Source organism: Oncorhynchus clarkii, chromosome 3 (assembly GCF_045791955.1).
Source record: "Oncorhynchus clarkii lewisi isolate Uvic-CL-2024 chromosome 3, UVic_Ocla_1.0, whole genome shotgun sequence".
In the NCBI taxonomy this organism is placed as follows: domain Eukaryota; kingdom Metazoa; phylum Chordata; class Actinopteri; order Salmoniformes; family Salmonidae; genus Oncorhynchus; species Oncorhynchus clarkii.
The window spans coordinates 23,552,582-23,578,820 of NC_092149.1; the positions used below are offsets into that span (position 1 = coordinate 23,552,582).

General features: G+C 41.1%; 1 protein-coding gene across 2 annotated transcripts in view; it reads right to left on the bottom strand.

The window, feature by feature from the left end:
* Nucleotides 1-26,239, bottom strand: part of LOC139391226 (oxidation resistance protein 1-like) — a 186,832-nt gene that overhangs the window by 155,935 nt on the left and 4,658 nt on the right. For both annotated transcript variants that reach the window (XM_071138873.1, XM_071138856.1), the window contains exon 2: nt 6,101-6,188. In XM_071138873.1, the coding sequence (XP_070994974.1) occupies nt 6,101-6,117 (17 nt within the window). In that variant the 5' untranslated portion in view covers nt 6,118-6,188. The remainder of the gene's footprint in view (nt 1-6,100; nt 6,189-26,239) is intronic.

Sequence of the window (26,239 nt, forward strand, 5' to 3'; positions counted from 1 at the left end):
AAACAGACAGCAACAGATCATTACCAAGATCTCTCAACGAACAGACAGCAACAGATCATTACCAAGACCTCTCAACAAACAGACAGCAACAGATCATTACCAAGACCTCTCAACAAACAGACAGCAACAGATCATTACCAAGACCTTTCAACAAACAGACAGCAACAGATCATTACCAAGACCTTTCAACAAACAGACAGCAACAGATCATTACCAAGACCTTTTAACAAACAGACAGCAACAGATCATTACCAAGACCTTTCAACAAACAGACAGCAACAGATCATTACCAAGACCTTTCAACAAACAGACAGCAACAGATCATTACCAAGATCTCTCAACGAACAGACAGCAACAGATCATTACCAAGACCTCTCAACAAACAGAGAGCAACAGATCATTACCAAGACCTCTCAACAAACAGACAGCAACAGAGCCATAAACAAACAGGACATACAGGGCAGACAGCTTCCTCCTGTTCCTGCTCCAAGGTGTGTGTCATAAATGGCACCTTATTTCCCATATAGTGCACTACACCTCATCACTGTCAAACGCTCCCTAAAACGCTTCAGCGAGCAGGCCTTTCTAATCGACCTGCCCGGGTATCCTGGAAGGATATTGACCTAATCCCGTCAGTAGAGGATGCCTGGTTATTCTTTAAAAGTGCCTTACTCACCATCTTAAATAAACATGCCCCATTCAAAAAATGTAGAACCAGGAACAGATATAGCCCTTGGTTCTCTCCAGACCTGACTGCCCTTGACCAGCACAAAAACATCCTGTGGCGTTCTGCATTAGCATAGAATAGCCCCTGTGATATGCAACTTTTCAGGGAAGTTAGGAACCAATATACACAGGCAGTTAGGAAAGCTAAGGCTAGCTTTTTCAAGCAGAAATTTGCATCCTGTAGCACAAACTCAAAAAAGTTCTGGGACACTGTAAAGTCCATGGAGAATAAGAGCACCTCCTCCCAGCAGCCCACTGCACTGAGGCTAGGAAACACTGTCACCACCGATAAATCCACTATAATTGAACATTTCAATAAGCATTTTTCTACGGCTGGCCATGCTTTCCACCTGGCTACCCCTACTCCGATCAACAGCCCTCCACCCCCCACAGCAACTCACCCAAGCCTCCCCCATTTCCCCTTCACCCAAATCCAGATAGCTGATGTTCTGAAAGAGCTGCAAAATATGGACCCCTACAAATCAGCCGAGCTAGACAATCTGGACCCTCTCTTTCTAAAATGATCTGCCAAAATTGTTACAACCCCTATTACTAGCCTGTTCAACCTCTCTTTTGTATCGTCTGAGATTCCCATAGATTGGAAAGCTGCCACGGTCATCCCCCTCTTAAAAAGAGGAGACACTCTAGACCCAAACCGCTACAAATCTATATCTATCCTGCCCTGCCATTCTAAGGTCTTCGAAAGCCAAGTTAACAAACAGATTACCGACCATTTTGAATCCCACCGTACCTTCTCGCTATGCAATCTGGTTTCAGAGCTGGTCATGGGTGCACCTCAGCCACGCTCAAGGTCCTAAACGATATCATAACCGCCATCGATAAGAGACATTACTGTGCAGCCGTATTCATCGACCTGACTAAGGCTTTCGACTCTGTCAATCACTGCATTCTTATTGGCAGCCTCAACAGCCTTGGTTTCTCAAATGATTGCCTCGCCTGATTCACCAAATACTTCTCTGATAGAGTTCAGTGTGTCAAATCGGAAGGCCGACTCTCTTCTCTGAATACATCAATGATGTCGCTCTTGCTGCTGGTGATTCGTTGATCCACCTCTACGCAGACGACACCATTCTGTATACCCCTGGCCCTTCTTTGGACACTGTGTTAACTAACCTCCAGACGAACTTCAATGCCATACAACTCCTTCCGCCCGCCCGCCCGTCCGCATCACTATGGACGGTTCTGACTTAGAATATGTGGACAACTACAAATACCTAGGTGTCTGGTTAGACTGTAAACTCTCCTTCCAGACTCACATTAAACATCTCAAATCCAAAATGAAATCTAGAATCGGCTTCCTATTTTGCAACAAAGCATCCTTCACTCATGTTGCCAAACATGCCCTCGTAAAACCCACCATCCTACCGAACCGCGACTTTGGCGATGTCATTTACAAAACAGCCTCCAACACTCTACTCAACAAATTGGATGCAGTCTATCACAGTGCCATTCGTTTTGTCACCAAAGCCCCATATACTACCCACCACTGCGACCTGTACGCTCTCGTTGGCTGGCCCTGGCTTCATTCTCGTTGCCAAACCCACTGGCTCCAAGTCATCTACAAGTCTCTGCTAGGCAAAGCCCCGCCTTATCTCAGCTCACTGGTCACCATAGCAGCACCCACCTGTAGCACGCGCTTCAGCAGGTATATCTCACTGGTCACCCCCAAAGCCAATTCTTCCTTTGGCCGCATCTCCTTCCAGTTCTCTGCTGCCAATGCCTGGAACGAACTGCAAAAATCACTGAAGCTGGAGACTCATATCTCCCTCACTAGCTTTAAGCACCAGCTGTCAGAGCAGCTCACAGATCACTGCACCTGTACATAGTCCATCTGCAAATAGCCCATCCAACTACCTCATCCCCATACTGTATTTATTTATTTATCTTGCTCCTTTGCACCCCAGTATCTCTACTTGCACATTCATCTTCTGCACATTCTACCATTCCAGTGTTTCAATGCTATATTGTAATTACTTCGCCACCATGGCCTATTTATTGCCTCCCTTATCCTACCTCATTTGCACATTTTTGTACTGTCTAGGGTTTTTGTAGGTTTATGGGGTTGTTTATCATCTAGGTGTTTATATATGTCTATGGTTGCCTAGATTGGTTCTCAATTAGAGGCAGGTGTTTATCGTTGTCTCTGATTGGGAACCATATTTAGGCAGCCATCATCTTTGGGTATTTCGTGGGTTATTGTCTATGTCTAGTTGCCTGTGTATGCACATTTATAGTATAGCTTGACGGTTGTTTAGTGTCCGTCTTTATTAAAATATATAACATGTATTGTAATCACGCTGCGCTTTGATCTCCTCTTTACGACGAACGTGACAGTATATAGACTTGTTTATACTGTATTATTGATTGTATGTTTGTTTACTCCATGTGTAACTCTGTGTTGTTGTCTGTGTCGAACTGCTTAACTTTATCTTGGCCAGGTCGCAGTTGCAAATGAGAACTTCTCAACTAGCCTACCTGGTTAAATTAGGGTTAAATAAAAAATAAATGGTTGTGTCAATATCGTCTCAGGACCATTTTGGGCACGGCAGCATGATGGCTGAATAACGACCTGAGGAGTGAAGGTGGTACCGGGGTTGGATCCACTCGACTCGCCTCTCCTCACCGTTCATTCGTCTCAGACTATTTTGGCATGTAAACACTGGCGAGCCTCATTAGAGGAGCATATCCCCAGACAGATTACAGATACAAATGACATCAACCTCAGAGAATTATAGGGACCTCTCTTTGTTCCCCCCCCGTTCCAGATTTATAGCTATAGCTTCATTAGCGGAGGACTTTCGGGGGAAAGTTTTAATGAGTTGGATACAAAACTGTAATTCAGCTCTCTGCTCCATAAATGTTCCCTTGGATGAAAGACTAAATTTAACGGGGCTCAAGTTACCTTTTAATGAGTATGTATAAACACGACCGATTAAGCTGTGACTGGATTCTGATGCTCTAGGCCCATCTATAACAGTAAAACAGTCTATCTGGTATCAGAGGGAAGTTATAGTAAATGTAATCAAAGACAGACAGGGCTAATGTGTTTTCCCTAGGTAAGGGAAGGTTCTAGATTTATCATCCTCTCCTCTGTCCCAGACTTCATTCCAATAAAATACAAGGTAGCCTAAAGTACTCTGTCAGACGTGAGACTGATTAAAGTTTAATGAAATACTTTTAATTAAAGTCTCTGTGTGCATGCAGATGGAAGCTTCAGTGACTGTGTGTGTGTGTGTGTGTGTGTGTGCGCGGGGGGGTCTAGGATGGAAAATCAATCTAAAAATCCACAGTTGCAGCTCAGACTTTTAGACAGATAACCAGATTTCCACAGTCGTATTTTGGCTCATTCAGCAGTTTAACAGAAGAAGTACGCTTTGTCTCATATTCAGCAAAATGGGATTGAGTTTGAGAATCTGAATTTTCAAGATGGGCTGCAATAAAATATTCACTTTCAGCATATCCATGTCATCTGTTCAGTTGATCCAGTCCCCTTGAAGACAGTGAGGTATCTTAGTTTTACCATACGTTACACAACCTGCTCATAATTATATGCATTTCATATGCATGACTAGAATCACGACAAACCTCTACCCCCTGTGTGTTGACACCATGTATGTTATGCTGTCTATAAATCCTAATAAACAGTATTGCGTCTTAATTTTAGCACAGCGCTTGTCTCAGGGCGGGACAAAGAGGAACAAAACCCATTCACACGCCACTCAGCCAAAACACAACCACCACAAGTGCAACAGAAACAACAACAATACAATTCCAACGTTTTAATGTTTGTTGGTATGAAATAGGTTCAAGGTGCTTAAAAATCTTGACTTGATTTACGTTGATAAAACATTGTAATGTCACAAATACAGTAAGGTTCCACCCGAGGAAGGTTCCACCCGAGGAAGGTTCCACCCGAGGAAGGTTCCACCCGAGTAAGGTTCCACCCGAGGCAGGAAGCAGAAAGGGTCAATTTCATACATTATGTAATTCAGGAAAAATCTATTTGATGACCAACATTGATTTGTTATTTGATGACCAACACAGGGCTGTTTGTTTTACATGTGACAGAGGCTGTTGGACATTAATGAAGTGGGCTTGTCAGTAAGCAGGGGAATGTGTTAGGCCTTGATGGGACCATTACTTCCATCAGCTGGTATACATATGAAGAGTACAGTATGCCCAGGCTTGATTGTAGAGAGAGGGAGAGAGAGTGTGGCTTCTGAAAATTGTGTGCTGTGTCATTAGCATGATATGATGGGGTTCTGAGGAGCAGTGGGCAAGGGGACGATTCAATCATGTAGGACTCGTCATCAAGGGATTCTCGCCTTCACTTGATTATATTATTTACATTATCTTATCTTATGTTCATATACTGTATTATCATCAGGTCGCAATGCCGTTTTTATTTTTAAAAAACGTCATAGGAAATCTTCTAACCTTCTATAAAGATAATTACGGTAATTTTCAGGATGGTCCCAGAAGAAAATGGGTTTCATTTCACCCCACCAGACCAAAACGGTTGGGAGCTTAACATTTCAGTTCATTTCAGTTAATAAGGTACTTATCTTAAAAGCCCTCTATTAGCAAGTTGACGTTCTAGAAGCATTCAACACAGTACAAAATAGTTTTCCCACCATGCATTTGACATGATGTGGGGATAATCTAGACAAAGCTCTTATAAACCGTTTGAGGCAGAGAACTCCCATTGGTTTTCTTTGAACACTGATGTTAGACAAGGTGCCTTTGACCATGATTTAATATATTTTTGTGAACTAGCTGTAACTTCCTGCTAGAACATGTTATGTGATTATTCAAGCTAGGCAGTTTGTTTAATTTTATTCTGGGATGAGAGTGTTTTTGTACTTCTGAAAATATGAGGGAGGAGTTCCAGTGGTGAATATTCATTATATTTCAGGACGTAATTAATGATCTCTTTTGCAATACTAATGCCTGGCTTCATTTCATTACAGATGATGTCTGATTGTGTGTGTGTGTATGTGTGTGCGTGTGTCTCCATGTCTTATGGAAACAATAACATTATATTTCAAAAAGAATAACTAAAATAGAAACAAATATAACTATTAATAAATTAGGCACCTTTAAACTGGCATTATTTGTGATAGAAAAGAGGCTAAATAAAGTTTGTATTGACGTTAACTCAAAAGTCCCCTCTCTCCTTAAAGTCAAATTCAGCTCCAAAACATGAGCAAAAATACAAAAACAGCTGACATGAAATGTCAGTTTTTATCAGATAAAGCCATTTTAAAATGCCCTGAGATTTGTGACAGCCCCCCCCCCCCCCCCCTCCCACAATAGCACAAAAATAGATACAAATCTGTGACGCCATTCTAACCTTTTGGTGCTGAACATCTTGGCGATGTCTTGTTGCTGCTGTTCAGAGGGTTGTTCTAGGTGAGAGGTTGAGCCTTCAGACTGTAGACCTGAGAGGGGGAGATAGGAGGGGAAAGACAGACAGACAGACAGACAGACAGACAGACAGACAGACAGACACAGAGAGAACACAAACACACAGTGAGATTTTCAGCATGCCAGTGTCACCCAGGAGCTGTCAAGGTAGCATGACCGAACACTCCCCCCAAACAACCCCAATTACCTGCCCTCGAACTGACAGTGGAAGACTGACTAGGCAGCTAGAGGAGGTGAGTGCACAAAACACAGCTATGGTTTATAAAACAACATTGTTGTACAGGAGGTGCAGTATATCATGCCAACTTCAACAGTTCACTCTGCATTTACTATGCCTCGTCTGAACGGGTAAATGAATGAGTAATACAAAGTGGTGCACACAGATATCCATACATATTCTGCTGCTCCTGTGTGTTCCTCCCATCCAGTATAATGTCTGGGACTTTAGCCTCCTGCCCTGTCATGCTCTGTAAAGGTTACCACAGTGGAGGAGACGATTTAATAATTAATGCAGACAGATCCATGTGGGGCTCACTTCTCAACCTCTCCTCTGTAATAAGAAGAGCGGGGGAGGAGGAGAGAAGAAGGGAGGGGACTGAGGCTGCTTGACTGATTGACTGACAGGGCCACTCAGCTCAGTTTAGCTCTAGGGTAGCAGCTTGATTTGGAATTCAGCCCAAGTGAAACTGCCACTCTCCAACACCAAAGGATGATGTGAAACCAGTGTGGTTAGAGTATCTTTACATTTATAGTCGGATGCAGAAAGAATGAACCCCTCACACACACGCACAATCATTCATACTCTACTCAATGATGTACTGTAATATGTGCATTATGACTAAGAGCTCATGTAAATCGTTAAGAACCGATAGTTTTGTAAAGCAGGGTTTCCCAAACTGGGTCCTGGGGCCCCCCTAGGTCCATGTTTAGTTTTTTGCCCGAGCACTACACAGCTGATTCAAATAACCAACTTATCATCAAGTTTTGATTATTTGAATCAGCTGTGTAGTGCTGGGGCAGGACAGTTTGGGAACCCTGGTTTAGAGGACTATTACATAGGAGACTTGGTAGAAATTCAGCTCAGAGGATTAAGGATTATTCAGCTATTTCTGGGACATTGTTAAAAGCCCCTGGCATTATCTCTGACAGCAGATAGACCAAACAACTAGGTTAAAGGTCACATCCATCAGAGGGATATTATTGGCTATTATTAGGTTACGACATGGTCACCACATGTTGATGATGATCATGAGGACATTATTGTATTTGTTAGGAAAGTATTGTTGCGTCATCCAGCATCCAACACTGGATAAGGAAGACCTGTTTGGTCGAAACACAGACATCTCTTCATGGGGAAATTCAAATTGGATTTTACTAAATAATGGTCCAAAGATCATGTTAAATATTGGACGCACCATATAGATGATTGCTTTATGATCTGGACGGGTTATGAAATTAAATTAAACAAATGTCTTAACTACATTAACTCTAGAATACAATCCATTTCCTTCACTATGGAAAATAACATTAACTCTATACATTTCTTAGATATACTATACAGTGCCTTGCGAAAGTATTCGGCCCCCTTGAACTTTGCGACCTTTTGCCACATTTCAGGCTTCAAACATAAAGATATAAAACTGTATTTTTTTGTGAAGAATCAACAACAAGTGGGACACAATCATGAAGTGGAACGACATTTATTGGATATTTCAAACTTTTTTAACAAATCAAAAACTGAAAAATTGGGCGTGCAAAATTATTATTCAAAAATGCACAATTTTTTATTGTACCTTTATTTAACTAGGTACTGTAAGTCAGTTAAGAACACATTCTTATTTTCAATTACGGCCTAAGAACAGTGGGTTAACTGCCTGTTCAGGGGCAGAACGACAGACTTGCCAGCTCTGGAGTTTTGAACTTGCAACCTTCCGGTTGCTAGTCCACCACTCTAACCACTTGGCTACCCTGCCGCCCCACAATGGCACGAAAGCCAAAACACATAGCACAGGTACTCACATGATCAACGGACATAGTAACAATAATCGATCGCCCAATGGAAACCAAAGGGCACATATATACAAATACAATCAGTGGGAATAAGGGCCAGGTGTGTGTAATGAAAGTTCCAGAGGGATCCGTGACGTTAACAGCTTGAAAAAAAGCCAGTTACTTAATAAATCCCAGCAAAAACAGATGGAACAGTTCTCTGTAAACTATACTGAACAAAATTATAAACGCAACATGTAAAGTGTTGGTCCCATGTTTCATGTGCTGAAATAAAAGATCCCAGAAATGTTTCATACGCACAAAAAGCTTATTTCTCTTGAATTTTGTGAACGAATTTGTTTACATCCCTGTTAGTGAGCATTTCTCCTTTGCCAAGATAATCCATCCACCTGACAGGTGTTGCATATCAAGAAGCTGATTAAACAGCATGATTATTACACAACAGAATGCCACAGATGTCTTAAGTTTCGAGGGAGCGTGCTATTGGCATGCTGACTGCAGGAATGTCCACCAGAGCTGTTGCCAGAGAATTTAATGTTAATTTCCCTACCATAAGCTGCATCCAACATCGTTTCAGAGAATTTGGCAGTACGTCCAACTTGCCTCACAACCGCAGATGGCGTCATGTCAGCGAGCAGTTTGCTGATGTCAACGTTGTGAACAGAGTGCCCCATGGTGGCGGTGGGGTTATGGTATGGGCAGGCATAAGCTATGGACAACGAACACAATTGCATTTTATCGATGGCTATTTGAATGCACAGAGATACTGTGACGAGATCCTGAGGCCCATTGTGAGGCCCATTTCTTTTAAGGTACATGTATCTGTGACCAACAAACGCATATCAGTATTCCCAGTCATGTGAAAACCATAGATTAGGGCCGAATGAATGTATTTAATATGATTGATTTCCTCATATGAACTGTAACTCAGTAAAATCTTTGAAATGGTTGCATGTTGCATTTATATTGTTGTTCAGTATATATACTTACTTTTTAATGATAGCCATAATGGCATCAAGTCTACTGTCAATAAACACGGGCATGTACAGTGCATTTGTAAAGTACTCAGACCCCTTGACTTTTTCCACATTTTATTACATTACAGCCTTATTCAAAAAATATCACATTCACATAAGTATTCAAACCCTTTTACTCAGTACTTTGTTGAAGCACCTTTGGCAGCGATAACAGCCGTAAATCTTCTTGGGTATGACGCTACAAGCTTGGCACACCTGTATTTGGGGAGTTTCTCCCATGCTTCTCTGCAGTTCCTTTCAAGCTCTGTCAGGTTGGATCGGGACACTGCACAGCTATTTTCAGGTCTCTCCAGAGATACTTATTTTCCACCATAATTTGCAAATAAATTCATTTAAAATCCTACAATGTGATTTTCTGGATTTTTTTCTCTCTAATTTTTGTCTGTCATAGTTTAAGTGTACCTATGATGAAAATTACAGGCCTCTCTCATCTTTTTAAGTGGGAGAACTTGCACAATTGGTGGCTGACTAAATACTTTTTTGCCCCACTGTAGATTAATGAGCCAAATCTCTTTTTCGTCCACTTTCATATTCAAAAGGATCCACCTTCCTTGCAAATCATTCCTGACTATTTGCACATTCAGAACGATATTTTTGATAATTAATATCATCACACCTTTTGAGTTCCTTTGACCGTGACAGAAAATGATTTCCCCACCCCATTCCTTTTTCCACACAGCTTCATCTAAGGATGTAGGGTAAGTTTCCTGTAAACAGTATATGTTATATTCCTTTTCTTTTAGCCATGTAAAGACGGATCTTCTTTTAATAATCTGCTAAACCCTTACAATTATAACTGGCTATACTTATTTCACCCCTTCCCATAACTAGATACTCTTCTCAGTCTAAAGTGACCATAATTAGTGCTTGTAAAGTTACTGCCATCAGAGGTATTATGGTCAAAATAGAGGTTTCAAATGTCTGATATTTAGAATTCAAGAAATAGGTTCTAGCAATATTTGTTTTATTCCCTTGCCTGTTTGCCTGTGAGCCAATGCCACAGATGTTATGTGTGTAGTAAATCTGAGTAGGTTGATGTGTATGATATTGGATGTGATTTAGCAAGAGTGTGTATGATGTCTGTATTAGTTACGTCTTATCTCAGCACAGAACATGACTGTGATTGAGGTTGACATTTTGCATGTTCACATCGACAAGTATTCTATTTTTATAGGAGTACATATGAGTCATGTGAATAAGAATATACCTTCAGAAAGTATTCACACTTATACTTTTTCAACATTTGGTTGTGTTACAGCCTGAATTGTGTGTCACTGATCTACACACAATTCCCCATAATGTCAAAGTGGAATTTTGTTTGGAGACATCTCTTGAAATGTATGGAATTTTTTAAAACCTGAAATGTATTCAACCCCTTTGTTATGGCAAGCATAAATACGTTTCAAGAGTAGAAATGTGCATAACTAATCACATAATAAGTTGCATGAACTCATTCAGTGTTCAATAATAGTTGTGAACATGATTTTTTAATGACTACCCCATCTCTGTACCACACATACAGATAATTGTAAGGTCCTTCGATCGAGTAGTGAGTTTCAAGGACAGATTCAACCACATAAACCAGGGAGGTTTTTCACTGCCTCGCAAAGAAGGGCACAAATTGGTAGATGTGGATTTTAAAAAACTGACGCTGAATATCCCTTTGGGCATGGTGAAGTTATTAATTAGGCTTTGGATGGTGTATCAATACACCCAGATCCACAAAGATACAGGCGTCCTTCCTAACTCAGTTACCAGAGAGGAAGGAAACTGCTCAGGGATTTCACCAAGAGGCCAATTATGATTTTAAAACAGTTACAGAGTTTGATGGTTGTGATAGGAGAAAACTGAGGATGGATCGACAATATTTGAGTTACTCTACAATACTAACCTAATTAACAGAGGGAAAAGAAGGAAGTCTGTACAGAATAAAAAATATTCCAAAACATGCATCCTGTTTGCAACAAGGCACTTAAGTAAGAGGTATGGGGTATGTATACTTTCTGAAGGCACTGCATAATAAGAAGATACAGTGCCTTGCGAAAGTATTCGCCCCCCTTGAACTTTGCGACCTTTTGCCACATTTCAGGCTTCAAACATAAAGATATAAAACTGTATTTTTTTGTGAAGAATCAACAACAAGTGGGACACAATCATGAAGTGGAACGACATTTATTGGATATTTCAAACTTTTTTAACAAATCAAAAACTGAAAAATTGGGCGTGCAAAACTATTCAGCCCCCTTAAGTTAATACTTTGTAGCGCCACCTTTTGCTGCGATTACAGCTGTAAGTCGCTTGGGGTATGTCTCTATCAGTTTTGCACATCGAGAGACTGAAATTTTTTCCCATTCCTCCTTGCAAAACAGCTCGAGCTCAGTGAGGTTGGATGGAGAGCATTTGTGAACAGCAGTTTTCAGTTCTTTCCACAGATTCTCGATTGGATTCAGGTCTGGACTTTGACTTGGCCATTCTAACACCTGGATATGTTTATTTTTGAACCATTCCATTGTAGATTTTGCTTTATGTTTTGGATCATTGTCTTGTTGGAAGACAAATCTCCGTCCCAGTCTCAGGTCTTTTGCAGACTCCATCAGGTTTTCTTCCAGAATGGTCCTGTATTTGGCTCCATCCATCTTCCCATCAATTTTAACCATCTTCCCTGTCCCTGCTTAAGAAAAGCAGGCCCAAACCATGATGCTGCCACCACCATGTTTGACAGTGGGGATGGTGTGTTCAGCTGTGTTGCTTTTACGCCAAACATAACGTTTTGCATTGTTGCCAAAAAGTTCAATTTTGGTTTCACCTTCTTCCACATGTTTGATGTGTCTCCCAGGTGGCTTGTGGCAAACTTTAAACAACACTTTTTATGGATATCTTTAAGAAATTGCTTTTTTCTTGCCACTCTTCCATAAAGGCCAGATTTGTGCAATATACAACTGATTGTTGTCCTATGGACAGAGTCTCCCACCTCAGCTGTAGATCTCTGCAGTTCATCCAGAGTGATCATGGGCCTCTTGGCTGCATCTCTGATCAGTCTTCTCCTTGTATGAGCTGAAAGTTTAGAGGGACGGCCAGGTCTTGGTAGATTTGCAGTGGTCTGATACTCCTTCCATTTCAATATTATCGCTTGCACAGTGCTCCTTGGGATGTTTAAAGCTTGGGAAATCTTTTTGTATCCAAATCCGGCTTTAAACTTCTTCACAACAGTATCTCGGACCTGCCTGGTGTGTTCCTTGTTCTTCATGATGCTCTCTGCGCTTTTGACGGACCTCTGAGACTATCACAGTGCAGGTGCATTTATACGGAGACTTGATTACACACAGGTGGATTGTATTTATCATCATTAGTCATTTAGGTCAACATTGGATCATTCAGAGATCCTCACTGAACTTCTGGAGAGAGTTTGCTGCACTGAAAGTAAAGGGGCTGAATAATTTTGCTCGCCCAATTTTTCAGTTTTTGATTTGTTAAAAAAGTTTGAAATATCCAATAAATGTTGTTCCACTTCATGATTGTGTCCCACTTGTTGTTGATTCTTCACAAAAAAATACATTTATATCTTTATGTTTGAAGCCTGAAATGTGGCAAAAGGTCGCAAAGTTCAAGGGGGCCGAATACTTTCGCAAGGCACTGTATATCAATACCTTAGATTCAAACTGAAAAGTTCAGAATTAATTAATCCACTTAAAAAACTGCTTACATAGCCTATATTAAAATGTCCTAAAAGATCTAAATGTGAGTTAGACCCATGTGCAGCAGTGTCCCAGTCCTGTGTTCTCGCTCGCTCGCTCTCTCTCTCAATTCAATTCAAGGGGCTTTATTGACATGGGAAACATATGCTTACATTGCCAAAGCAAGTGAAATTAATAAACAAAAGTGAAATAAACAATAAAAAGTGAAGAGTAAATGTTACACTTACACAAGTTCCAAAAGAATCGAGACATTTCAAATGTCATTATGTCAATATACAGTGTTGTAACGATGTGCAAATAGTTAAAGTACAAAAGGGAAAATAAATAAATATGGGTTGTATTTCAAATGGTGTTTGTTCTTCACTGGTCGCCCTTTTTTTCTGGCAACAGGTCACACATCTTGGTGCTGTGGTTGCACACTGTAGTATTTCACCCAACAGATATGGGAGTTTATCAAAGATTGTTTTCAAATTCTTTGTTGGTCTGTGTAATCTGAGGGAAATATGTGTCATTTGGCAGGAGATTAGGAAGTGCAGCTCAGTTTCCACCTCATTTTGTGGGCAGTGTGCACATAGCCTGTCTTCTCTTGAGAGCCAGGTCTGCCTACAGCGACCTTTCTCAATAGCAAGGCTATGCTCACTGAATCTGTACATAGTCAAAGATTTCCTTAATTTTGGGTCAGTCACAGTGGTCAGGTATTCTGCCAAGGTGTACTCTCTGTTCAGGGCCAAATAGCATTCTAGTTTGCTCTGTTTTTTTGTTAATTATTTCCAACGTGTCAAGTAATTATCTTTTTGTTTTCTCATGATTTGGGACCAGCTTGCTTAGGGGACTCTTCTCCAGGGTCCTCTCTCTGTAGGTGATGACTTTGTTATGGAAGGTTTGGGAATCGCTTAATTTCAGGTGGTTGTAGAATTTAACAGCTCTTTTCTGGATTTTGATCATTAGCGGGTATTGGCTCTGCTCTGCATGCATTATTTGGTGTACACAGAGGATATTTTTGCAGAATTCTGCATGCAGAGTCTCAATTTGGAATTCTTGGTTGGTGAGCGGACCCCAGACCTCACAACCATAAAGGGCAATGGGTTCTATAACTGATTAAAATATTTTTAGCCAGATCATAATTGGTATGTCAAATTTCATGTTCCCTTTGATGGCATAGAAGGCCCTTCTTGCCTTGTCTCTCAGATCATTCACAGCTTTGTGGAAGTTACCTCCGGCGCTGATGTTTAGGCCAAGGTATGTATAGTTTTTTGTGTGCTCTAGGACCAGATGGATGGTTCTGGCAATTTGTATTTGTGGTTCTGGCAACTGGACCTTTTTTGGAACACCATTATTTTTGTCCTACTGAGATTTACTGTCAGGGCTCAGGTCTGACAGAATCTGTGCAGAAGATCTAGGTGCTTCTGTTGGCCCTCCTTGGTTGGGGACAGAAAGAACCAGGCTCTGGCACACACAACTGGGCACACACTCACACACTAATAGAGGTCACATTAGCTTGGCAGGAAACACAAGGTGATTATTGAAATTCTGTCAATTACTGCAGACAAGAGTAAACAGCCTTTCCATCATTCTTGACTCCTATATTTACCTTTTCCTAATAGTTGTACTGTAGATTTATGAAGGCCGTTATTTTCCCAGGGCATCTTGTTTCCCTCTCCATGTGTGTGTGTGTGTGTGTGTGTGTGTGTGTGTGTGTGTGTGTGTGTGTGTGTGTGTGTGTGTGTGTGTCAACAACTGGATGTCAGAATAACTCAGAGTCGGCAAAAACACCTCATACTAGAGCCAGGAGACAACCAACCAACAATTGTCTATACAGGCAATTCCACAGTAACAGAGTAACACTGAGACTCCGATTTCTCACTTTCAAATGTATGTCAAACCAAAACCAATGATTACAAAGTTAAACAAACCATACAACTCTATGCACAAGGACTACATTGAACAATTTCCACTGAACATTAAAAAAAAATACTTGAAGAACAGTGGAGATGCAGTTTGGTAACAGAATGACAGATTTTAAAGTAAAAAAAGTTGTTTTGTTCTGTATAGTATGATGTTGTTCATACTGGTTTAACCATTAGCAAATTGATGTTCCAGATACTATTTGAAGCATATTTCCATATGTGCCTGATAAATAGCTGTACTGACATAAAACCATAGTACAACACAATAATCTACTTCACATAATACACCATAATACTAGCAATATAATACACTCTGTATATGTATCCAATGACACCTAATTTAATAATCAGTCTAGGGTAGTGGTCACCACCCTTTTCTGAGTCAAGATCACTTTCGCAATCAAAAAGATAGCTGAGTATGTATTTTCATAAAACATTACTGTGATATGGCATTAACACAATGTTAAACATTGTAAAATAGTGTTAATGCAAGTCACATTGCTCTAAAATAATCGTAAAAATCGAAAAGCCCCAACAGTTTGCATTTTTGGCTTCTTTTATGTCATAAGAAATGTAAATTCATGCGTGACTGCAACTCCCAGTCATTCATCCTTCTGGACGAAGATGGAAAATAAAGAGAGTGAGGAGCTCCAGTACATAAAGAGAGTATTATTCTACTATTAATCAATCAATCAATTTGATAGACAGTAATGGAGTTAATCGGTTCCTCTCTGTCCTCACCTCTGCGTCGCTGCACACCGCTCTCTCGCTCCTCTGACTTCAACTTTCTGGCCGATGTTAGCTAGCTTGCTAGATACTCGAGACTTTTTTCATCACCGTCCCAGAATCATCCCAAAGTGCAATTTAAACCGTCCCACACTGAAGATGAACTGTCCCAAATTAAAATATGTATTTACATTTCTGGGGGAGATGCCAACATGGGTCTACTCATAGGTGATCTAAAAGGCTAATAAGACTAGCCTACTACTGAAATCGATAAAGGGGCTGTCAACTGAGCCAGAAATAGATATATTTTGCATAGGCTAAATGTGAATAAATAATTAGCCTACATGTAAAAGTGTAGCCTAGGTTATATGCATATTGGCTACGGACTCTCATGTCCACGCCGATGCTGACTGACATGAGGGAGGCATCAGAAATTGTAGCCAAGCTTTAATGAGACTTTAAATTTGGCCTAGATCAGTGGAGGCTGTTGAGGGGAGGACGGCTCATAATAATGGCTGGAAATGGAGTGAATGGAATGGTATCAAACATATGAAAATTATAGCCGTTCTCCCCTCAGCAGCCTCCACTGGCCTAGATAAGCCAATCATTTTGACAATTATAATGTAGGATAATTAACATGAACTTCTAAAGGCTTGATTCTCTTGACATACTCGAGGCATGGTTCGTTCTGATCAAATGGTCACAAGAGCAGAGAGAAAGGTCAGTGACTGTAGCACACTGCACACATCAGCCACATTGCAAGGCAGTCAGCAATTTGGAACAATTTAACCATAAACTTAACTGTTTAAAACCTGGAGGTTTTATTTCGTTTTAGGAGGCATGTCTTCCCAAAATCAGAGCATATGTTGAGGGAATTATTTTATTAACGCTTCATTGTGTCATTGAAACCAGCATTTTCTGTTGTTCTATTGGTTTTCAAATCAACTTTCTTTCATTGTCTAGCAGGCAAAGACACAATCCTAGTCATAAGGCAACCCATGCTAGCATCTTTAGATCTCCCCTCTTACTACATTCCTAACAGATATTCTATGTCACATGAAACCGCTCGCATGTGCGGTGCACTTTTTTAGAACAGTGTGTTCCCGCTAATTGCATTTTGGAACATTTGCGCATAGCCTAATGCCGTGTGCGCATGTGATGTGCTTCAAATACGTTTATTAATATTCTAAGCTAAACGTCCTGATCTGTTGCCTTAGCGTCATTGCTTTCTAAAAAAAATATATATTTTGGATCAATCGTTCCAGAACTGTCCCAGAGTCTGTTTGAACCGTTCCAGACATGTTTTTTTTTCGTCCCGGGGACAATGGGACGCCCTTAATTTCGAGCCCTGACTACATACCCAGAGAGAAAGCACATTCTTCGATCCTCGCTCCCTCTCTCTGAAACTGTCAGATTATTATTTCTCAGTTTCTTTCCCTTGCTGTGTTGGCTCTAGTAATGATTGGTAGGACTGGGTGCAGTCAGGATACAATGAAAGAGGAAAACAAGAATGAGCGAGAAGTAAGTAGCTAGCTAGTGCTAGTTAATTAGTTTGTTGTTTTCACATCACTTGTCATGACTGCCTGCAGCAGCACTCTCTCAACACCCAATAACTGTGCTCAACACACACCCCTTCGGCCATCCCCCTCCCTCCCTCCACTCACTGACTCACTCACTCACTCAGCAACAGCCTGCCTCACTGCTTAATAGTCAGCAGCAGCAGGTCACAGTGAAATTATTTGATATATTTTTAAAGAGAAATGCCATGGCGTCCGCAGTGCAATTTAGAAATAGCCCAAAATCCCACAACCCACAACCAATACATTTTCACCCACGACATTGTTTTCAAAGTAGCCCAATTTGACGGGAAAACCACAGACATGGCAACCCTGGTACGGGTTCGCTTCATGCTGCTACAGTGTGGTAGCCAGGGGTCCAAGACAGTGGAGAAGTTGAGCCTCACGCTTCAACACTCTTAAGAGTCTACCTTTAACCTAATAAAAACAGTTCTGTAGGAATGAGGTTTGTGCATCCTTATACATTGTCACAGCATATTGGCTATGTTTGGACTGCCGATATTGTTATTTTCAAACCATATTATATAAAAAACGTTATATTTGATAACAAAATAAATCAGTTGCTGTATCACTTGTGAGGCACAGCTGAGCATAAATTGAAATAATTCCCTTTTTATTTTACTGGACTGACGGAACCAGCATCTGATAGTAAGTCTCAGCGGAGGGAGAGAGCAGCAGTAGAGATCTGTATATAATCAAGTCTCCACCCTAACATTGGGAGTTGTTGTCCCAAAGGTGGGAAGGCAGGCGACAAGTTTAGGTCCAAAATAAGCCCATAGAAACACATTGGGCTTATTTTGGACAGATTTTTCGAGAGTGAAACCTCTCGCTTCGCCTCTTCCTCTCTGGCAGCAGAGGGTCCACCTCGCACAGTCCCTGCTCTGTCCTTTCCTCCGGTGAGACTGTCCAGAGAGAGGGGACACCGTCCTCCACCTGATGGCTAAACTTGAGTCGCACCGCATCATTTCTGCCTTATGCACAAATGTATTTTGTTCCTATGACCAGAAAAAGTGAAATATTCCTCGATATTAAAATTGATATGATGAGCTGCTAATAATAAAAACGCAGGGCTATCGATACACTTGGCTACTATCGATACACTTGGCTACTATCGATACACTTGGCTACTATCGATACACTTGGCTGCTATCGATACACTTGGCTGCTATCGATACACTTGGCTGCTATCGATACACTTGGCTGCTATCGATACACTTGGCTACTATCGATACACTTGGCTGCTATCGATACACTTGGCTACTATCGATACACTTGGCTGCTATCGATACACTTGGCTGCTATCGATACACTTGGCTGCTATCGATACACTTGGCTGCTATCGATACACTTGGCTGCTATCGATACACTTGGCTACTATCGATACACTTGGCTACTATCGATACACTTGGCTACTATCGATACACTTGGCTGCTATCGATACACTTGGCTGCTATCGATACACTTGGCTACTATCGATACACTTGGCTATCGATACACTTGGCTGCTATCGATACACTTGGCTACTATCGATACACTTGGCTGCTATCGATACACTTGGCTGCTATCGATACACTTGGCTACTATCGATACACTTGGCTACTATCGATACACTTGGCTGCTATCGATACACTTGGCTACTATCGATACACTTGGCTACTATCGATACACTTGGCTGCTATCGATACACTTGGCTGCTATCGATACACTTGGCTACTATCGATACACTTGGCTACTATCGATACACTTGGCTGCTATCGATACACTTGGCTACTATCGATACACTTGGCTGCTATCGATACACTTGGCTGCTATCGATACACTTGGCTGCTATCGATACACTTGGCTGCTATCGATACACTTGGCTACTATCGATACACTTGGCTACTATCGATACACTTGGCTACTATCGATACACTTGGCTGCTATCGATACACTTGGCTACTATCGATACACTTGGCTGCTATCGATACACTTGGCTACTATCGATACACTTGGCTGCTATCGATACACTTGGCTGCTATCGATACACTTGGCTACTATCGATACACTTGGCTACTATCGATACACTTGGCTGCTATCGATACACTTGGCTGCTATCGATACACTTGGCTACTATCGATACACTTGGCTACTATCGATACACTTGGCTACTATCGATACACTTGGCTACTATCGATTCACTTGGCTGCTATCGATACACTTGGCTGCTATCGATACACTGGGCTACTATCGATACACTTGGCTACTATCGATACACTTGGCTATCGATACACTTGGCTACTTATTCATTGCAGCTGCAGTGAGAGTGGAAGTAGGGAGAAGAGCGTTTTATGTTTTTAAAAGTGTTGAATAAAAACAGTGTTGACATAAAAACATAAACTCACTCATAAAAACAGAAGCTCTCTGATGTATTCTTTGACAGTCTCTCTCTGGTCATGGTTTTAAAAGTTGCCGATTGGCCAGCACAGTAGGCTCTCTTGATTTAGCCACAGCTCTCCTGGTCCGCCGGGTAGGTGGAGTTTGTCCCATCAGACAAATGAAATGGTTAAAAATGGGAACACTTTGCCTACCCAGCGTGCACAGGGCTTCTGAATCATGAGCACTTCCGACAAGCGCGTAAGACAAATAAATACAAATGAATAGGAGCGCAAGACTTTATCCTTGGCTTTTCTACAAGGGTGTGTTACAGCCAGCCACTATGCCTTTGTCCCAAATGGCACCCTGTTCCCTACATGGTGCACTACTTTGGACCAGAGCCCTATATAGGGAATATGGTGCCATTTGGGATGTATCCTATGACAGTTCTTTTTTTCTCCCCAATTTCTTGGTATCCAATTGGTAGTTACAGTCTTGTCTCATCGCTGCAACTCCCATACGGACTCGGGAGAGGTGAAGGTCAAGAGCCATGACTCATCTGAAACACGACCCAACCAAGCCATACTGCCATTTAACCCAGAAGCATCAATGTGTCTGAGGAAACACTGTACACCTGGCGAGCGTGTCAGCGTGCATGCACCCAGAGCACGATGGGACAAGAACATCCCTGCCGGGCCAAACCCTCCCCTAACTCGGACGACGCTGGGCCAATTGTGCCCCGCACCATGGTTCTCCCGGTCGCGGCCGGCTGCGACAGAGCCTGGATTCTAACCAGAATCTCTAGTGGCACAGCTAGCACTGCTTCAGACCACTGTTCCACTCGGGAGGCCTACTTCCTATGACTGTTTATTGCCAAGTCACTATAATAAGGTTGAAGAATATGTGAGGTCACAAATGTTACTTGAATTACCCCTTCAAATGAAACACATACTGTATAAAGCTACAGGCTTGAGTCATTTAATATGTTATAAACTACTATTTGAACGCAATCCAATAATGATGTACTGAATTGTGAACCTGTAACGACACACTGTGAGCATTTACATAACAGCTCTGCTAATCTGGATCATAATACAGGAGTTTTATAGCAATATGAATACGTCTGCCAAAAGTGGACTTATGTGGACATTTAGCTAGACTCAAAAGCAACAGCAATATAACACGATCTTTCAAAACACCAAACTATAGAGGCAAATTCTTTAAGAATGAAAGACACATGAAACTGCATTTGAATAAACCTGACGTGTTTTTAGGAGAAACAAAAGGTGGCAAATCCTCATTAGGGTCACACGGTGAAAGCATACTGTGCTAGAAAGCAGATTGATGCATCTTTGAATTCTACAAGGTTGATAGGCCATTCAAAAACAGCATTCTCTATTATTCATCCTCTACGAGCACACAGTGTTGTTTTATTGGTGCTAAGTTAATTCATGTTATCCCCGTGAGTGTTATGTTCAGACCAAAGCAACGCCCTTGAGAATGGTTGATGAGTAATATTCTGAAGGAGACATGACAGCAGCGTCAATGACTGAGCCTACGGTGTTATGAAAAACTATTGTGGGACGCAGTAGGCCTAGGTTATAAAAGCTCCTTTCGGCTCTTTAGGTTTAGAAAAAAAGCTGCGACACATAACTGTGCCATTAACAACAGTTGTACAAAACACACAAAAAATGATAATGAATTCACATATTAAAGGGAAATTCCACCACTTTTCAACCTGATACTCATCATCTCATACCCATACCAGTGTCTACATAATATTATGTGAAAATGACGTGTTTCTACGATCTGTGGTTGAAAAGATAAGAAGAAAAGTCTTAAAATATCCTTCCCTAAGACATCCTTGAGTAGGATTGTTTTTCTTTTGAAATTGTGATTTTGAAAACTTGCAACGAGTTTCTAGCCAGAGGGAAGCTATTTTATTGCTCCCCGCGTCACCATGAATCTCATAGGGTTTAAAAATCACAGTTTATTTTTATGTCTTACCTTTTTTCATCAGGTAGAACATTTTTACTTCATATTTGTTACTACAAAACATAGAAATGTGCCCTTTTCACATGTGGACACCAGTGGAGGCTCCTCAGAGGAGGAAGGGGAGGACCATTCTCCTCAGTAAATTTCATAAAACTAAAAAGGGTAAAACATTTAAAAAGTTGTCCTTTTTAGAAAATAAATTACTAAATATATTCACGTCACCAAATAATTTATTAAAACACACTGTTTTGCATAGAAGGTCCACAGTAGCCTCAACAGCACTCTAAGGGTAGCGCCATGGTGTAGCCGGAGGACAGCTAGCTTCCGTCCTCCTTCAGGTACATTGACTTCAATACAAACTTAGGAGGCTTGTGGTTCTCAACCCCTTCCATAGACTTACACAGTAATTATGACAACTTCCAGAGGACGTCCTCCAACCTATCAGAGCTCTTGCATGTTGTCCACCCAATCAAAGGATCATAGAATTAATCTAGTACTGAAAGCATAAACTACAGCTAAGACTGCAATGCATAAAATGTTGTGAGTTGTTGACTCAACTTGAGAGAAAGACAATAGTTGAACAGTTTTGAACAAATTCATTTCTTCAAAAATTAAGGAGTCTCAAGAGAGATAGAGAGATTTGGTCATTGTTTTTCACTTTCAGTTTACATTAGCTAGCTGGCTATGACTATTCAACACAACACTGGAACTCTTCCAAGTCAAGGTAAGCTTTTGGTTTTACTAATTCATTCCCACTTGGGCCCGCCGGTGTAACTGCTAAACTGCTTACTGACTATACACTGTAACGTTACTGCATGATTGTAGCAGGTTTACTAATGAGTTAGTTCTATTAGCTATGTTGACTATGACGTTACTTTAGCTAATACGGTGACAACAATGCAGGCTGTGTGAAGAAGTTATGATATGGTTTGGCTTGTAAAGTTTTTTTTGCCTGATCTTATACAGTTGATGTGTTGTGCATTGAAGTCCACAAACATAGGGAAAGGGTGAGAGTAGAGCGCATAGATGCGAGAAGGTATACAATGTGGCTGCTATGAAAGTGAACTGTGTTTACGTGTGATAAGGGGTGTATTCATTCCGCCGATTCTTTTGAAAAACGTTTCTTAAACGAAAGAAAACGGAACAAAACGGGGATAAACATACCCGAATTTGTCCAATAGAAACTCTAATTTGCAACTGTTGGACTAATGAATACACCCTTGACCTGTGTGTACCGACGTTGTAAACTTTAATTCATAGGCTAGGTTGTAGCAACCTCATGATAGGTAGGGACAATTTTAGTATAATGTAGTAGCCTAAACCTATCGATGTTACATTGAACTGGGTGAATGGAATATAAATGACAGTCATCCATTATGCTGTAATAGAAATAAGGCCATGCTCATGACAATAAAAATTGTTCTCCCTCATCATAAACGGCACCGACCGCCACTGGGGAACACTGGGATGGAGCTGGAGATAATGAATGAGGTTGGAAAGTGATGACATTCTCCATTGAGCTTTCTTTTTAGTCCAGGACTAGGCTTAATGTATGTCCAGGAAACCGTCCCTTAAAGATCAACAGCAAAAAACATTCAAGAATGATTTTAAAATGTGATAGTGCTTTTTGTAACTTCCACTAAACAACCCCACAGACAGACAATGTTTTGCATGTCAGCAGTCCAGTTTTCCAGATATAGGATTTTCAAGGATCAAAGTGACACTTTGATGTGACAAGTGACATTTTGATTCTTGAAAACTGGCATGTAAAACATTAAGGGACTGCATTAACAGTGGACTAATGAAAAAAAGTGGATTATTTCTTTAAACACAGCAGAGTCAGACAGACACATGACCACTACAGTATATATATTACCAGTCCTTGGCGCTCTGATAACGACACGGTTGTTTTTAATTAATTATTCAACTCCTGTCTTTGGCCTAGAGTAGGTCTGGATGGGACAGACACTAACACAGGCCTACTAGGAGGGCCTTCTCAAGTAATTTATGCTATTTCAGTCTACTAGTTGTCTGTATCTATGGTTACTTTAAATACATGGTATATACTCTCTTTCTATGTCTAATGTCATGTGTCCCTACAGGTTCACAGTTCAACATATGTTTTCTTCTTTAAAAAATGTATACAAATTATTACAATTGTTTATTGATCATGTAGAACTTTCTACTGTACTGTATGTAGATTCAGAGTTCAGATCTCTGGTAGGGACAAAGCCAATCATTGGAGTTCAGATCTCTAGACACAGCCAATCATTGGAGTTCAGATCTATAACCTCAGCTGTAGACATAGAGCAGCAGTAGCTCCTGGCAAGGTGGTAGAACACTGTCATTGCAAGTTAGAGACAACTCAGTACAGGCTGACTCATTATACAAAATGATATTAAACTGACAGGGACAAACACTCTTGGGGCCTCGTACCATCAAATTCCAAAAGCATGATTCAGTTGGTTGGTGAAGCCATAGAAAGCAGAACTGAAGGCTCTGAGGACGGTTCATTTTGGTTAAGTGCTGTGCGATTCATGACAACACGTTTGACGGCCAGCATTACAACATCAACCCATCATGTTACTGTACATAACACCAGCCTGTGATTTATCATGTCAGCTATCTGTCATATTAATCATCAGGTTCACCAAGAGTCTACACAATTTATAGTTAATTATATGCGCCCTTAAAGGTGGACTCAGCTAGATGACTTTGCATGCACTAAGTAAAGACATAGTGGGTCAATTTCGTCAACAACTAAGAGTGTTGAAGTGCGAGGCTAAACGTCTCTGCTGTTTTGGTCACATAGGGTGCCATTATAGCCTACATAGTTGGTCTATAGGCTGAGGCCTGGCAGGGACAGAGGGTGAGTGACCAGTACGGGCCGGTCTGGGAGGGGCGGGTGGCTGTGGGGTAAATGGGCTGGGTTTACATAAGCTTGGTTGTGCTTAATCCTCTGTAAGCCACAACCAGTCCCATGATGCCGTTTACTGTGGGCTGTACGTAGTATGTATGTAAAGCTGTTATAAACCCTGCATGTCTGTAACAAAGCTGGTCATTTCTGTATAGAGCTATTGTCTATACAGCTTGTGGTCATTACTGCATGGTCTATTGAGTTAAGGGTCAGATGAGTTGAGGGGTTGAGGGTCAGATGAGTTGAGGGATTGAGTTGAGGGATTCAGATGAGTTGACGGATTCAGATGAGTTAAGGGATTCATTTTCTATCCTTATTTTTGTCGAGCAATTGGTTCGCAGTGGATGGCATCTACTGTATGCCTTTTTGAGATTTGTGTCAACCTGACTGGTGTCTGGGGCTGCAGGTAGCCTAGTGGTTAGAGCATTGGGCCAGTAACCCAAAGATTGCTGGATCGAATCCCCGAAGCTGATAAGGTAAAAATCTGTCGTTCTGCTTCTGAGCAAGGCAGTTAACCCACTGTTCCCCGGGTGCTGAAGATGTGGATGTCGATTGAGGCAGCCCCCCGCACCTTTCTGATTCAAAGGGATTGGGTTAAATGCAGAAGACATATTTCAGTTGAATACATTCAGTTGTACAACTGACTAGGTATCCACTTTCCCTTAAATGTGGTTTCTTCTCTATCACCAAGGTTTTCAAAAACTGAGAAGTGTGTTTAAAGCCAGAAGACTCATGAAGCAATAATGAGAGAATGCCTTTCTTGGAAATGTTCTTGTCACAGAGAATGAAATGTGCATTTCCTGTAATCAGAACAGGAAGCAACTATGCAGTCGCTTCCCTTGTCATTATTTGAGTGCTTTTCTTCCTGTTTTAATGTCTCGCTCCCCATCCCGCTCTGTAAAACGGAACAGCTCTTTTCATTAGGATAAAACACAGCAACAAGCATCATGACTCAACACTCTGAAAAAGCTGTTAGAAAGTAAATCCCTTAATCTAGAACTTTCACTGTTAGCAAAATCCTAACGCACAGTCAGACAGTGGGGTTGTGGCACAGGGTGGTTGTCTTACCAAATAACATCATAGGGAATTATTAAATGCAGAACATTTTAGGTCAAGCATAAGTGCATTGGTAAAAAACCTTTATAAAAAAAAGTTGATTGATTGATTGGTTGACTGATTGACTGATTGATTGATTGATGGATGGATTGAAACGTATTAAATGGCGTAGCCCACTGGATTTTACAGTCCAGTGGTTCTCACCCATACACTCAGATGATCAAAAACCCAGCAGGACAATCCTAATGCATCTATGTTTAATCATCGTCTAAGAGTGGAAACTGGAGCTGATGATCATTGAATAGTATTCCCTGACGTGGTGTGTCTATAAATTCCTGTCTGCAAGGGCGTAGGAGCTGGGGGGAGGACAGGGGGGACATGTCCCCTCCAGTGTTAGAAGCAGGACTGAAAAACTGTGATTTTTTTTAAGCCAAGAACACTTGCTAGCTACATAATTACTTGCACAATCAGTGTCTTAGTCTTCATCATAGAGTTAGCAAGTTCACAATGCCACCAGTCAAGAAGAGAGCAAAGATAGATGTGCAAAGGACTGTAAGTAAGGTTCTTGGCAACAGAACACACCACCCCTGGCAAACTAGCTGGCCAATTTGAGTGTTTTCACTTCGATGCCTTTAATTTCATCACAGAGAATTTGGTTCATGAAGATGTGTTCCATTGTTAAGACTTTGTTTGGTGTTAGAAGTGACAACCATGAACAGACAGACAGTCTGAGAGGAAGGGAGAGAGAGGCCACAAACCAACAGGTACGATACTGAGAAGTGACTCTCCA